The 16,589-nt window shown below is 36.1% G+C and overlaps 2 protein-coding genes across 2 annotated transcripts in view; both read right to left on the reverse strand.

Annotated features, from left to right (window-relative positions):
* LOC106330605 overlaps window positions 1-1,554 on the reverse strand; it is a 4,218-nt gene extending 2,664 nt beyond the window's left edge. Inside the window, exons 1-3 of the mRNA XM_013769046.1 lie at window positions 1,429-1,554; window positions 1,130-1,380; window positions 31-541 (exon numbers count right to left, since the gene is read on the reverse strand). Coding sequence (XP_013624500.1) covers window positions 31-541; window positions 1,130-1,380; window positions 1,429-1,554 — 888 coding nt within the window. The remainder of the gene's footprint in view (window positions 1-30; window positions 542-1,129; window positions 1,381-1,428) is intronic.
* Window positions 1,555-4,213: 2,659 nt separating this feature from the next.
* Window positions 4,214-6,007, reverse strand: LOC106330606. The gene is given in 7 exon segments (XM_013769047.1): window positions 4,214-5,371; window positions 5,374-5,415; window positions 5,417-5,558; window positions 5,560-5,711; window positions 5,779-5,799; window positions 5,802-5,877; window positions 5,964-6,007. Coding segments are annotated over 7 exon segments (1,635 nt in total).
* Between the last annotated feature and the right edge of the window lie 10,582 nt (window positions 6,008-16,589).

Raw genomic sequence — 16,589 nt, forward strand, 5'->3', positions numbered from 1 at the left:
ACACATCTTATTTCTCTTAAGATCACAAACTGCCCCTACTGTAGCCATGAAGGCTCTTCCAAAAAGGAGTGGAGATGTCTTTCCTGATTTGATATCCATAGCATGAAAGTCCACAGGGATAATGCATTCCCCTATCTCCACCTTAACATTCTTGATCATGCCTGCTGAGTTTACTCGGGAGCTATCCACAAAAGTGAAACTATCTTTAGAAGGTTCCATCTTTAGTCGTAATGGCTCAGCAGTGTCTATGGCCATGATGCTGACTGCAGATCCAGTATCACATAGGGCGTTTCGTAAATGGTGGCTATGTATAGAGCATGGAATCAGGAACTTTCCAGGATCTTGTTCCTTCTTCAATGTCCTCTTGGGTTTACGGCTGACCTTGTTGAATAGGAGCTCAATATCCTTATCAGTCTCTCCGCTCTCTCCGAAAAAATTGCCAAGTCTATACTTATGATATGCATCCTCGAAATACATATCCTTAGGAACCCTCTTCACCCTCTTGTGAAATCCTTCAAGTTCCTCTTTGTTAACTTCTCTCCTCGGTGTTTGGGGAAATAGGGTTTCATAGATTTCACTATCTTCTCAACTGGAATTTCTTCTTTCGTTGCCCGCCTTTCCATGGCAGGTTCATATCCGTCTGTTTGGTGTCGATCGATACCTGGTAGATGTTGTTGATCGACACTCTCAACGAAAGAGGTTTCAGCTAGGGTTGATTGATCTTGCTCAGGTGCTTCTGTAGATTACTGACTTATCTTCTCTGTTGTCTTCAAGCAAACAGATGTCTGAGATGGATTTCGAGTTTTCTTCAATCGGTGTGCATCAAGATCTGGTAAATGTACTCGGTATGGTATTGGCGGTTGTCGATCGTTGCTCTTATGTTGTTGTCGATCTATGTTCCCATGTTGTTGTCGATCGATTACATTGTATTATTGTTGTCGATTGCATTGTGTTGTTGTCGATCGATGTTGTCCCTTTTAATTAGGGTGGGAGGATGCGGGTGTCAAGCGGCAAAATCTGAGTGGCTCTGAATTCGAACAGTTTTTTCTGATCCCAAAGTGGTGTCGATCGATGCCCGACTGATGATGTCGATCGATGCTCAGTTGTTGGTGTCGGTCGACACCAGTACGAGCTGCCTATGAACATGCAGCTTTCGACTAGGAAAGCATCTTCTTCCGGCTTTCCCTGCTCGAGCACTTCCCCAAAGTCATCAACTGAGATGGCATTAACCTGGTGCCTCTCACTTTCCACAGCTTTCCCTTTGACCAAAGCTTCTTGCTTCTTCACAGCTTTTGCAGTCTGAGAAACTTGGGCATCTAGCATCATGACATGGGCATCTAAGGTTTCTATTTTTCCATTCAGCTCTTTGTAGAGAACATCCTACCTCAGATTTAAGTATGCACTTGTTTTCTGCTGAATTTTCAGGACCTTCTCTATCATAGATTCCATCTTTTTTATATAGCCCTGATCCTCATCCTTCTCTACAGCATGTTCTACCAACGAGACTTCATGTACATAACCAATCTCAGCCTCATCGATCTTGTCACTATCCATTGCAGCTGATTTTATCCTGTGCATATCCAGATTTTTGGAACTCTTGCTAGACATCAAGTTCTCAATCAGTCTCTTAGCTTCCTATGGGGTCCTTGTCCCGAAGTTTCCTTCGCTTGCAGCATCCAGCATCATATTATATCGCACATCAATACCTTTGCAGAACTTCTTCAACAACTAAGTCTCCGTAAAACCATGATGTGGACAGTCTCTTTGGTATCTCCTAAGCCTCTCCCAAGAGCTTTTGAAAGCTTCTGTAGGTCCCTGAGAGAATGTCCAAATTTTATCTCTCATCTCTTCAGCCTTTGCATCATCTAAAAATTCAGTCATAAACGCAGTTCTGACATCATTCCATGTAGTGAGAGATCCTGGGGGTAGGCTTCTCAGCCAATTTTTAGCATTCTCAGAGAGAGAATATTTGAACAGCTTGCAGAAGATGTAGTCTTTGGTTGCTTCATCCTTCTAGATGCCAGACACAAAGTCTTCGAGTGTCTCAATATGGTCTAGAGGATTTTCATCAGGAAGACCAGGATAAGGGTGCTAACCCACATGAAAGAAGTGTGTGGGGGGTGTATTTGAAATCCCTGGATTTCTAGACGTCGAATCGCAGACCTGTTGGTGTAGAACTGACTAGGCCTAGTCAAATCTGCTAACGATCTCCGAAGAGGAACTTTAGCATCCTCGGTGGCAGCAGATTGTTCAATGATTGCAGTCCCTTGTCTCCTTGTCCATCTATCCTTTGACCTGCTGCATTACACATATGATCTCCAGGGTCATGCAGGTCTCCATTCTCATCCTTCTGTAGCACAAGTGTCGCGACCATGTCTGTTCGCGGATTGGTATCGACCGATGTTCGAGTTGAACTGTCGATCGTCGCTCTGTCACAAAGTTCGATCGACGTAGTAAAGGTTGTGTCGATCGAAGTAGTAGAGGTAGTGTCGATCGACGTAGTAGAGGTGGTGTCGATCGATGATGTGTGGTTCTCTTTGCAGATCGATCGTTCCAAACGTGCTGGGTCTGAGAAGAAAAGTAATTCATCCTTGCTGCTTCTGGTACTGATAGGCATGTACTTGAAAGACAAGAAAAAAATTTATGTAAGTAACTATGACAGTAAATAAAACCTAGACTAAACCTATTAATCAAGTCTAATGGCGATCAAAGCTCCCCGGCAACGGCGCCAAATTTTATATCACTCAAATTACCCTAAGGAGTGATTTATACTCTCTTAAATAAGAGGTTGAGTTGTAGTACTTAGGGATCGAATCCACAGAGAGCTAGGGCACACATTAGACTAGAAATCAAGATTAAGCTAGACAAACAGTTTATAAAGCAGTAAATAAATGAAAGCAAGGTGAACAAAGTATTTGTTCGATTGATTAATTGAGGTTGTAAACAATTAGGAGAAATAACTAGACCTAGGGATTTATCAATCAAGAGGTTCGATACTACAATCAAGGATACTAAGGGTTTTATAGATTCAATTCTAGAACTAGATTTTAATAAGTAGCAATCCAGCTTTCGCATGCAATTGCTAATCAGCTGTCTAAGTCCTGTGTTCCTACTTTCGCGTGCGAACCAGGAGCGAGCATCTATCGATGCTATGGCCAGAGCGTCGATCGATGCTATGACCAGAGCGTTGATCGATGCTTCTTTAGACAAGCGTTATCGCACAGATCAATAATGTTCAATTAGCTCTAGACCAACTCTCGTATGCGCCTAGATAACTAATCCACTCAGGGTTCGGGTTCCGTTAATCAATTGCACTTTCGTGCCTCTCAATTATCCTATGATTCTAGGTTCAAACAATCAGTCACACTATCGTGCTTTTCTAACTATTCCAGATCCTAGTATTACAAGCTACCCTGGTGTAGAAATCAGTAAACAAGCCCTAGCAATCCTAACAGATTATCAATATGACATTAAGCCCATGAAATCCCTAAGCCTAACAGGATGAATTACTTAGACATGCAAACAGTAACACAAAACATAGTCTGAATAACAGATAGATAAATCATTGGTAAAACCAATGGAGTTCCAATCAATGTCTGAAGGAGAATTGATCTTTTCTCCAACCTTAAAACAATAATAATGAATAATAGAGAGCGTAGCCGTCAACAGTGGCTTAGAAATAACATAAATAGGGTTTCAAGTCGTTCAAAGGTATTCTGGTAATTTGTGGTTGCTTTTGGGCTTCAGTCGGTCATAAAATATTCTCAGCCCACATTCTGGCATCACTGTCGATCGATGGCAAGGGTGGACCATCGATCGATAGTCCTTCATCTCCTCGACAGCTTCCTCTCGCGAGGCAGACTGACCACTCTTCAGTAAAATGGACATAACCTCTGCTAAAGGATGCTGATTGACCTCAAACCGGCGGCATTGGAAATATAACTCAAAGATATACCTTGTGTGCTCAATCTAACAGTGGAAAGGTCTCCATCCATAGCTAGACATCTGACGCGTCTGTGCAGCTCTGCACTCAAAAGGCTCCAAAAGACACCAAAATCACCACATTCATCCAAATCGTCCCTGAACCTGTAAATACTCTAAATAGACTCTATATCCTAGTAAATATATATTAAAACACCTATATACCATGACTAATAATGGGTGAAATCCATGGTATATCATAATCGGTGCTTGAGTGATCAATAAGAAGAGTTCATAGAGTTCTGGATATCAAGACTCTATCACACTCTTCCAAGAGATTTAGCATCCCATCCTTCTTCTTCTTCTCCATGGCCATTACCAGAGCTTTCTTAACCACCTCGTGGTTGAAAAACGGCATCCCTAGATCACGGTATGCACTCCTACCGTTTCGTATTCTTCCAGAAGTTTTCCATATCTTGTCTTTAGCATCTTCCACTGCCTAGCCTGTTCCTCCACCCCAGCTTCTCAGAAGTCTCTCTCCTGCGGATATGAGAGACCGAGCTGAGCGGATGGTTTCGCTTCCTGTTGACTTTGGAGGTAAGCTGCTTGAGATCTTTTCCAGGTTAAGCGGAGCTAAGACATCATCACCGATCACAGCTCGAGCTAGAAACAGAGAAAGCTCGTCTGACGATGTGTCTTATGTGGATTCGAGGAGCATGATGAATCCGTTTATGAAATCTTCTGTTGAGAACATCTCCATGTGAAGAGCAGAGAGAAGAACAGATGCCATCTCCTTCTCTTTGTTCTTCCTGTCCATAGCAAGAGTGATGAGCTTCTTTAGGAACACTGAGTTGTATTCAAGTGATCCTAAGTTTTCAAGACTTCGGATTAGCTCAAGGATGTCATCGGAGAGGAAATACTCTTGAATTATTGTTACCGTGTCCTTCTTGTAACGTGGTAAGTCTCCTCCAATTCGATCAGAGCCTCCTTTGAAGGCATCTTGGTCTACACGGGAGAAGCCTTTAGCCATTTTACACGAACTGATGAGACCTTACTCGGCAGCTTCTTTCAATAGTTTTAGCACCAGGGGTTCCAATGTTGGAGACTCCATGGCTTGAACCAAAGACCTCTTCACGACCTCGTGATGGAAAAAAGAGACGCCTAGCTATCTGATGCATCTACAAGCTTCGCGAGTCTCCATGTATTCCTTCAGAACTTTTGATATCTTTATCTTTGTTTCTTCAACCGTTGTTATGAGAGTGCTCCCTATTAGATATAGAAACCTACATCTAATACTCCCACCCCATTTGTTCTCCACTAGCTCTGCGTGGTGAGGAGCCAAAAGATAACTTGAAACCCTTCAAGACGATTCAGGTAGAGTCTTCTTTGCTCTAGCTAGAAAAACAGGAGGAAGAATTTCATCTACGATGGCTCGGGCAATAAACAAAGCAAAAGGAGGTTAACAGCATCAGGTACGTCCAAAGTAAAATCACCTGACCCACTCAAGAAGTTTGATAAACCCAACCTTGATTTGATCAGGTGAAACAACAACAGAGTACAACCCATAAAGTAACATAGAAGCCTTCTCCTTCTCCTTCTCCTTATGGTTCCTGTCCATGGCCTTGGAAACAAGTCTGAGGATGGTACTCACTCAGACCAATTTCTCTGAGGTCTGATGCAGCCACTGCCACATCCCCAGAGCTAAAGTATTCATTGATGATGGAAACTATAGATCTTTTGTAATCATCAAAAGGGTCAAACACAGGCGAACTGATATGTGGATATGCTTCCTGTTTTCAATCAAGTAGAAAATAATCAACACATCAAATATGAAAGTAGCATAACATTGAAGAATACCTATCCATTATGATAATTAGGAATCCTTTTTTATCAATACAAGAGTCAATTCTTGTGTCAAGAACTTTTTTCAAAGTTCCTTTACAGCCACCACCATCTGTTGAAATGGGAATCCAAATGTGTATATAAGATTCAAAGCAAGAAGTATCAATATACTAAGTAACTAAACCAAGAATAACTTTGTCTTATCTACATGAACATGCTTACTTGAATGTGTTTGCAGCACCATTCTCTCCTATTAGGGGATTTGATGTCCAAATCAGCAAACAGAGGAGGAGAGTTCTCAGTAGCTAATTCATGTTTGTTCAGCTGCCCATTCGTCAAAAAACCGTCACTAGATGCCATCTAACATGGTAAGAAGAGATTAACATTGTTATAAAGCCAAAAGAGTAAAAAAAGCAACATCAGTATAAGCTAGTATTCTGTAAATACTATTTTCAGATTATGATACGAGAAGAGAAAAATCACAGACTTATACAAAAAAAGAAGAAGAAGACTTTACAATCTAGAATCAATCTACAACATCAAGTAGACAGAAATAACAGGAGATCACCGTACGATCTTGTGGTTACTCATCAAACCATGAGCAATTTGGTCAAACGAAATCAACACTTGGAACTTTCCTAAACAATGACTCTCGAATATCAGAACAGCAGTTTCATGGAATACCAACGCAACAAACTATTAGACGTAACAAAGATTTCACAAGCCTAACTCCTTCCCAAACAGGAAATACCACTTCTAAACTTATTAACGATTAATCAAGTAGGCGTAATATAAGAAATTGCAAAGGAATTATACACACCAGTGATCGAAACAAATGCAATCCAAATCGTGAAGCAAACTCTTCTGTGCTTGGCTGGATCTTGAGCCAAGACAGATAGAAAGAAGATGAATAAGCAATCAGAGCTCAGCTTCCGAAACTTGGCAATCCACAAAAGATTCAATGTCTCCGACTCTCCGATAAACTGAGTCCTTTTTTTTTTATAACATCAATTTTATTACTTTAGCTTGAATGTAAGAGAAAGTGTAAATATTGCGGTACATAGAAATTAAATTGAAAATCTACTCCATCTTGTAACCGCTTTGCCAGACAGTCTGCTATTTTGTTTGCACTCCTCTTCGTCCATTGGAATCTAATGTTTTGAAATTTTGTTTTCCACCATTTGATTTCCTTTTACTAGTTGTAGTAGTCAAAATGAAGCTTGTTGTTGTTGAGGATATCAATTGCCTTTTGCGAGTCATTTTCCATGATAATTCTCATGTATCCTAAACTCCAACAATGTCCTTGTAATTCACTTTCCAAAGCATTCTTACATCTTCTTCCCCGTGCATGAGCCGAGCCTTTATAGACTCCATTTCCATCTCTAATCACCCATCATGGAGTACTCTGATTTTGTATTTGGTAAAAGGATCAATCTGTATTACATTTAAGCCACCCACAGGTGGGCGTTTCCAATGTATTGTCTCCAGTACCCGAGGAAGATGATCATGTCTAGACTGGTTTCTACCTTCATTTGTCTCAATCTGTTTCTATTCTTCCGCATCTTCATTTGCATATCTCAATAAGCTTCGCCAATGTATTTCTTTTTTCTGGAAAGTTAGAGTATTTCTACTCTTCCAAATTCGCCATAGCAGCCATTAAGGTAAGTCTTGAAAGTGCGCTAGCCGTGTCGATAAGGATCATTGCAGGCAGGCCTCGATATTTTCCTCCAATGTTGTACTCTTGTTGTTGATGATTTGGTTAGAGACTCCTGATGCACGCCATATTCTCTTAGCACAAGAACATTCAAAAAGATATGTTCCTCTGTTTCAGCCGCTGAGCAACATCTTTCACACTGATCATCTTAAACAATGTGTCTTCGTTTTAAATTGTTGCTAGTCACTAAACTCTTAGATAGCAATCTCCATAAGAAATGCTTGAGTTTTGGAGGAGCACTTTTTTTTCATATCTTGTGTTTCAGCTCTGCACTTCCATATATTGGAGTTGGTGGTATGTTTGTAGGTAGATGAGTACCTAACCAATAACCAGACTTGACGGTGTAAATGCCATCTTCATTGTAGAGCTAATCTTAAGTGCAAAAATTCGTTCCACATCTTCATCAATAATAACTCCCCTCAGCTTCTCTTCATTCCATTGAGATCTATTAGTAGCAAAGTATTCTTTCACCTTTTCCCCAACTGGAACTTCCCCTCACGGCCTTGGTGGTCTAGGAGGATGGTCTAGAATCCATGGATCCGTCCACATATTAACTATTGTTCCATCACCAACTATGTATCTCATACCTTTAGTTAACAAATCCCTTCCATATAAAATGGATTTCCACGCATAAGAGGCTTTCTTTGTGAGCTTTGCAGTCAAAATATCTTCATCCGGAAAGTGTCTAGCCTTTAGTATACGAGCCATAAGACAGTTCGGATGTTGCATGATCCTCCAGACATGGTTACTAAGTAAAGCTTGATTGAAAATTTCCAAATCTTTGAAGCCAAGACCCCCTTCTCTTTTATGAACACTAACTCTGTCCCATGAGTACCAATGTAATCCTTTTCGATCTCCCGATCCCCACCAGAACCTAGCCAGTATTGCATTAATCTCAGTACATATATCATTTGGCAGTCGGAATATATTCATAGAGTAAATAGGCATTGCCACTGCAATAGCCTTTAGAAGTACTTCTTTTCCTCCTTGAGATAAATGCCTCTGCTTCCAGCTCTGAGTTATTGATTTAACTTTATCAATAATGTAAGCAAACATTTCACTTTTCTTGTTCCCAAACTGCTCTGGCAATCCCAAGTACTTTCTAATCCCACCATCATTATGAATTTCCAGTAGATTGCGCATCTTTGTCTTGGTTGTAGGATTTACCTTTGCACCAAAAGCGAAGGAAGACTTATGAAGATTTATAGCTTGACCTGATACAGCTTCATAGCTTCTGAAAATATGCTTTAGCTTCTTTGCTACTCTCTCATTAGCCAGCGAGAAGAAAAGTGAATCATCTGCAAACAGTAAATGATTAACCGCTGGTGCATTGTTTGATATTATGAATCCCATAAGAGATCTATCCATCATTGCTCTCGTCATCAAATGTGAAAGGACCTCAGCACACAAGATAAACAAATACGGTGATAGTGGGTGTCTCTGACGAAGTCCATGAGCTGGTGTGATGAAACCCTCTGGTGCACTAATCAAAACATAATATCTGATCGCAGTAACACAATTCATGATCTAACCAATTCACCGACTATCAAAACCCATATATTTCAGTGTCTCAAGTAAGAAATCCCATTCCAACCTGTCATAAGCTTTAGTAATATCTGTCTTCACCGCTAGTACGAAGTGGCATGTATTCTTTGGTTCGACGAGTTATTTTATAGATGAGAAAAATTAGATTCCAAAAAATAGAATTATACTATTAATCAAGGCTTTTAGTTGTAGTAAACCCCCTTGAACATATGCCTAAATTCCAAATAACACCCTATACCTTTATTTGGTTCAGTTAGATCCAACATACCTTCAGCATCTCCAGTATTGTGAAATGTCTTATCGAAAAAGACATACGAAACCTTTTCTTGTAGAAAATTAAATCCTATAAATCGAATAATGATTTGTGTCATTTTTTATTAGCTAGCAGAATAAGATTTCTCGCGGTATCCAATTGAGATTTAGCGGATCATTAGAGATATTAGGCTAAATATGAGGGCTTTTATATAGTTTTTCAAGAGTTATTGTATTATCTCAGTTTTTATTGATTCTCTTCCACGTGCTTGACACTCCCCACACGTAATCGATCCTATCCAAGATTTTCCGAAAAAAAAGTCTGATTATTAAAAATTGGCCATAGTTATCTGCTGGAAATTTTTTTGCCAGCTATACAAAGTTTGATTTAATACGGTGGAAAGCATTTAATGTATGAAAATGTATCTATAACTACACCACGTTTATGTTAATAAATACGACATATACGAAGTAAATGATTATACGGTGACATCACAATTGAATTTAATATCATGTATCTATAACTACACCACGTTTATGTTAATAAATACGACATATACGAAGTAAATGATTATACGGTGACATCACAATTGAGTTTAATTGATTTTATGCAAAATTAATGGATCAATTTGTAATATATTAAAATTATATCTGATTTAATAAATCCAACCCGGCCCAACTATTTTATCCGACCCATATCCAGTTAACTCTCTTGTTTGGATCCCCAATTAGAAAATTAGAGATCATAACAAAAAAACCCAGTTTCAACACCGATTTTACAGTTACCTGAAAGACATAAATCTAATTTCTAAACCGCTGTATCGAAAACACATCTTTGCCATTTTTTCATTTTTTTATATAGGCAACAAAGAGCTTTGTCTCTTTCAGTCTTAACCTCAACAAACACAAGAAGAAGATAAAGTTTTTAATTTAAAGCCGCAGAGGAAAAAAAACACATGAAGAAAGATTATAATTACACACCAGTATTAACTATTAGACTTAAATAGCTTAGAGGTCTGCAGTCAAAGGAGATTTGAGATGGAGTGTAGTTAGTAGAAGCTTGAGGCAATTTGAGTGAAACAAACTAGATGAGCTTTCTTCTGAAGTTTCTGGATGTTAATTGATATGTACGCACCAGACAGAAGGCCAACTCCAATTCCCAAACCCATACATACACCTAGACCAGTTCTCACACCAACCCTCACACCCAATGGCGAATCTAGAAATATTTGCTATCCGGAGCAGAACTTTAAAATACAGTTTAATATTTCTATAATTTTAACTTATCAAATGGGGCATTATAAAAATTCAGTACAAAAATACATTGATTTGAAAAACTCATGGAGGGCAGCTGCCCCTCCTATCCTAGGTGTAGCTCCACCACTGGGTCGCACCTGCATTGAACCATGACATCTCTCCATCTTCACCATCTCCGTACTCTCTTCTCATATACATATCATCATCGTATTCTCCTTCATAGTCATGTTTATAACTTTCATATTCTGTTACCTGCACAAAAATAAAACAACTCCAACACTTTGGCCAAAACATTGCAAAGAACTGAGACAGCAACTTTGAACAAACCTCAAAACTAACAGACTTTCAGTGAGAGAGATATAGCCAATATTCTGTCTGGAAATGAATAGATTTTGAACATGTTAAATTTACATTTTTATCACAAAGGAACAATCTTTGAACCTACATTACATGGAAACGGAAGCGTGTACGTGGAAGCAGAAGCGTATGGAAACGCAGAAGTGAGATTTTTAAAAAATTTAGGAAGCGGGTACGTGTTGGAAGCATATATCTATATGTATATATATATTAAAATATAAAATTTTTTTTTTTTAAATTAGGACTAAAAATTATATGATATAAATTTTAAATTATGTATTTATTAATTTAGAATACTTTTGAAATAATTTCATATTAAAACTATGAAATACACATAAATTAAGTTTAAAAGAAATTATTGTATTAATTAATTTTAATAATTCATAAATAATTGACACAATATATTTGAATATACGATATATGTTTAATAGAAACCTCAATACATAAAGATAATTTATAGTATTAATTTTAATATTTTAATATTTTAATATTTATATTTCCTCTATCCATTACTTTTAAAATTTGGATTTTAAATAAATTAAAAAATATGATTATATTTTTATTGATATATTATATTGCATTGTTTTTAAAGAACGGAAGCGTGATTCCAAATGGAATCATAAGCTTCCAACGTGTTTTTAAAGAGAATATTTTGGAAGCGTTTTGGAAGCGAGATTCCGTAATCTTCCACAAAGTTCCGATTCTAATTCTGGTTCCAAAGCGGGAAGCGGACGTCCGATGAAGGTTCCGTGCAACGTAATTTTGAACCAAAAAAATTTTTTCTTTTAAAGAAAAAAAAAAGAATTTTCTGAAAACGTAGAAAAATTCGCAGAAAAGAAAGGGGAGGCTTACCAAGAAGAACACAAAGAGTGCTTAATAATAACCTTCTTGTCTGCGTCTCCAATATCAAAACAAATTTTTTTAAAATAGAAAATTTCTATCGCAAGTAAATTTATATTTTTAACATGAAAAATGGGTTTTGTCTTTCTCGAATTTTTTTTTGTATTTGGTGAAATCACGAAAAAAGAAATTTAACCAGGAGAAAATTATAAGAAATCAAGAAAAGAGTGATGGGAAGGAAAAAATGATTTTTGTTGTTGTTATGAACCCTAATTCTAAATTTTTGTTGTTGTTATGAACCCTAATTTTCGAATTAGGGATCTAAACAAGAGAATTAACTCGACACGGGTCGGATAAAGGAGTTTGGTCGGGTTGGATTTATTAAATCGGATTTATTTTAATATATAACAGATTGACTCCATTAACTTCACATAAAATCAATTAAACTCAATTGTGATGTTGCCACCATATAATCATTTAGTTCGTATACGTGGCATGTATTAACATAAACATGGTGTAGTTCTGGACACGTTTTCACATATTGGATAGTTTCTACCATATTAGAATAAACTTCGTGTAGCTTGCAAACTTTTTTCTTTATCTGCTACACACTAAATGACAAAAGAGTTAATATATTTACCCAAACTATCCCTCAGTTACATGCAATGAGAATGCATAATTGTATATTCAATTAGATCTGCCAATTGATTCATCTCACACCGAATCCAAATTTTGATTGGTTGGAGTTTTAGAAGATTATAAAACGTTTTTTTTAACTCATTAACTATACTAATATGTATTTAAACAAACGTTTAAAAGTTATAATTGCTTTCCAAATAACAATTTTCTATATATTTTATATGAATTTTTATAGACCCCAAACTTATAAATTATTTAAAGTTTCAAATATTTTTTTATAATTAGTTTATTTTATTAAATTATTTTATAATTTATGTTTATATGAGAAAGTAATTGTTGTTATTATTTTAAAATATTATTTAAACTGAAAATATAATTTATTTAAAATAATTCAATATAAATATTATTTTCAACAACAAGTTATATATATATATATATATGTATATTGTATACATAAACAAGTTAATATATTATATATTATGTAATGATTTATGATACATTTATATATAAATTATTTACAGTTCTATTAATCGTTGTGGGTTTGAGGTGATTCTTGACAATGCCCAAACTTGTACTGCCGGTGGACACTCAAAAAATACATGGTTGATGGACTCCTCATATGCTCCACATCTTGCACAAATTGTGTCCTCTTGCATACCTCGTGCCTTTAGATTTTTCTTTAACGCTATAAATTGTGTCCCAACCCAATCACTGTTTACAAATATGGATTATTTATTTTGGAAGATTTATCCAGCGATGGAAGATCATCACTTTGCATGGATACTATAGTACATATGAAAAAGAAGAAATAATAAAGTTTTTAGTAATCTAGATACTGATCCGAGAGACACCCTCAAATTGGCAGAAACATAGTCATTACTTTGGGCTAAGGCACATGATTCACTCTGCCAGGGATTCGACCAAACTCTCTCATCAGTGGCAACGACAATACCGACAATTCTGGGTAGATGGTGCTTTCCAGACGAATCATGGAAAGATCAAGATAATTTTTTAAGACAAGGGTGGTATAGCACATTGGAAGGTTTTGATGGCTTAATGGGAGAAAGGAATACACATGTGAGTTATTCGTCACTTCATTCGGAGATGGAAGCACTCATTTGGGAAATGGATTGCATGAAGAACCTAAGACAGTTTACAGTTACATTTGCAACAGATTGTTTCGGAACCAGAAGAATGGCCGGCATTTGCAAGTTATTTGTAAGATATCAAGATCTTGAAGAGCAGTTTCCATAGCTCAGGGCTCATTCATATACTACGGACACAGAACACAAGGGCGGACAGCCTTGCACTGAAAGCAACTGTTGTTTATTGTCCATATAGATGCAGAGCTACCAGTTTGGTTCGCAAATTCTACATGAGTCTAAATTTGTTGCCGACAAAAAAAAACCAGTTCTATTAATCAATTAACATAGGAATAATTGACGTGTATAGGCATATACAAGACCATAATTAACGATCTACCATAACGGTGACCAAAATAATTTTGTTTCCAATTTTATCCCTCTAGCCTATAACCTAACTCATATGCACTGTGTGTTAAAAGTTTAGGGAGTCAGCAAATCATGTCTTTAATCAGAAAATAAACCAATTGTCTTAACTATTCTATTTTTTCTGAAAAATGTAAACATTAGGCAAATAAATCATGTTAGTTATTTGAAGATATCAACTGATTTAAAAATATAATATTTAAATCTTCACTATTAAAACTGTAAGAACTTAATAATAACGTTTAACGTGTTACATTGATAGATAGCTGATAATCAGTTAATACATCCAAATAAAATTTATGTATGGAAACAACATGATAATTAACAGCTAATATATATGTTACCGTGCAAAATAAAAATATTATATCTATGTTAATATATATGTTTATTATATGTGTTACATGAGAAGTAACAGTTAATACATATGTTAACAGCTACTCTATTTTTTAAAAATGATACATCAAATATTAACAACCTACAATAACAATTATTGCATGCTAACTTTGATCTTTTACTCGTTAATTTAAATTCTAGTAACTAACCTATCTATTACAGGATAAATAATATATTAGATTAATAACTAATACTACTAATTTATAAAGATTGTTATTATGTTATTGATTTCTTAGCATGCTACAGATAACAGTTAACTCGATAACCAAATAAGTATCTTAACAGATAGTATGTAGTGTTAATATTTTATTACTTTTGTCACATTTCTATAACTATATGGTAATACATTCATTCTAACTATTATTCACAACAAACTCAAACATAAGAAAATTACTGACCTTCACCATCAATGGAATCATTGTCATGAAATTCACTAGTTTTATTTAGATTTGGTGTTTAATCATCTTTGATTTTCGCTGGATTTTAAGAAAATTGACATCTAAAATTTTATGTATTATGAAAAAATGAAAAATCAATGAAAATATTTGAAAGAGTGAGAAAGTGAATTGAAAAAATAAATTAAAAAACAATGAGAAATTAAAATGATACATCAAATATTAACAACCTACAATAACGATTATTGCATGTTAACTTTGATCTTTTACTCGTTAATTTAAATTTTAGCAACTAACTTATCTATTACAGGATAAATAATATATTAGATTAATAACTAACACTAATTGATAAAGATTGTTATTATGTTATTGATTTTTAGCATGCTACAGATAACACTTAACTCGATAACCAAATAAGTATCTTAACAGATAGTATGTAGTGTTAACATTTTTTACTTTTGTCACATTTCTATAACATTTTTGTCACATTTTTTACCGACCTTCACCATCAATAGAATCATTGTCATGAAATTCACGAGTTTTATTTAGATTTGGTGTTTAATCATCTTTGATTTTCGCTGGATTTTAATAAAATTGACATCTAAAATTTTAAGTATTATGAAAAAATGAAAAATCAATGAAAATATTTGAGAGAGTGAGAAAGTGAATAGGAAAAATAAATTAAAAAAAAACAATGAGAATAAAAAAATGAAGAGATGAAGAAATAGAACGAAAGAGATGAAGAAAAAGAATGGAAGATATGAACATTAGAATAAAAAGAAAAGGAGTAGAGTGGAGATAAGATGAAATGAGTGGTGCATAAGCCATCTAGCTGGTAACCTACAACCTCGAACGCCTCTCTCTTCACTTGACACGTGTTTCTACTCCCTGCTGCGACAATGTATGAAACTGGAGCTTTCATCATCACGCCGGGGTATAATCGTCTTATCGTGTGTGAAATGGTATGAGCCAGACCCCAAATGTCAATTGATGTGTAGTTTACTAATATGAGCCTAATTTGGGTATATACAGCTAATTGTATCATTAACATAAGTATTTCTATATTATGGTGCAAAAAAAATTATTTCATTATTATTTTCAACAAATATAAATAATAATTGTGGGAACCGAAATTCGCACTGTCGATTTCCGTTTAAATTAGAAAACTACGAAAACCCAAATTTCCCAGAGGTCCCGGATATTTGCGAGAGCCAACGGCAAGTGACCAAATATATGCGGAAATAATGAAAAGATAACAAACGAGTTTAGAGAAAACAATAGATCTTATTTCGAGTCCACGTAAGAGTGTTGCGATCATTACAAGAGATCATAAAAGCTTTGGCCGCAAAGGCTGTCAGCGAGTTACCTAGTTCTAGCAGCCTAAAAGCTCAAACCTAGTTGACTCGCAGCTCGATAACAAAAGACGAAGAAAATACAAAAAATGTTTTTGATTGATTTCAGACTGAACCTTATGAAGGGCTGCCTACGTACCCCTTTCGAGGATCAAGCCGAACGTAGTTCAAGAGTGAACCAAGAGATCAAACTGCTTGTTCGCGTTCGTCTGGTAATCGGGTGCCAGTCATGGAAACAAAGCATGTCGAGAATAATGCCTCAGAGTTTCTAAGTGCCGAGAGTTCTGAATCTAAAAATTTGTCCCACGTGCCTCTCGCCTAGGACTCCTTATATACTCGCTCCTAGGTCGGTTTACGCTTTTTCCTCTTCTGCCCTTAAGCCGTCATAACTTAAAAATGGAGATATTCCATTTTTCCCGATTTTTCTAATTATCTTCGAATACTTCGTATTTATCTACGGAAACTTGACATTTATCTTTCCTTGCGAACCAAGCATAAACCGTTCTATGGTTTATGGGCTTTTGGTTAAGAAATCGTAAGTGGGTTTCGAGTCACGTCTTAGGTCTCTTTGGGC

Source organism: Brassica oleracea, chromosome C3, assembly GCF_000695525.1.
Source record: "Brassica oleracea var. oleracea cultivar TO1000 chromosome C3, BOL, whole genome shotgun sequence".
Taxonomy (NCBI): Eukaryota; Viridiplantae; Streptophyta; class Magnoliopsida; order Brassicales; family Brassicaceae; genus Brassica; species Brassica oleracea.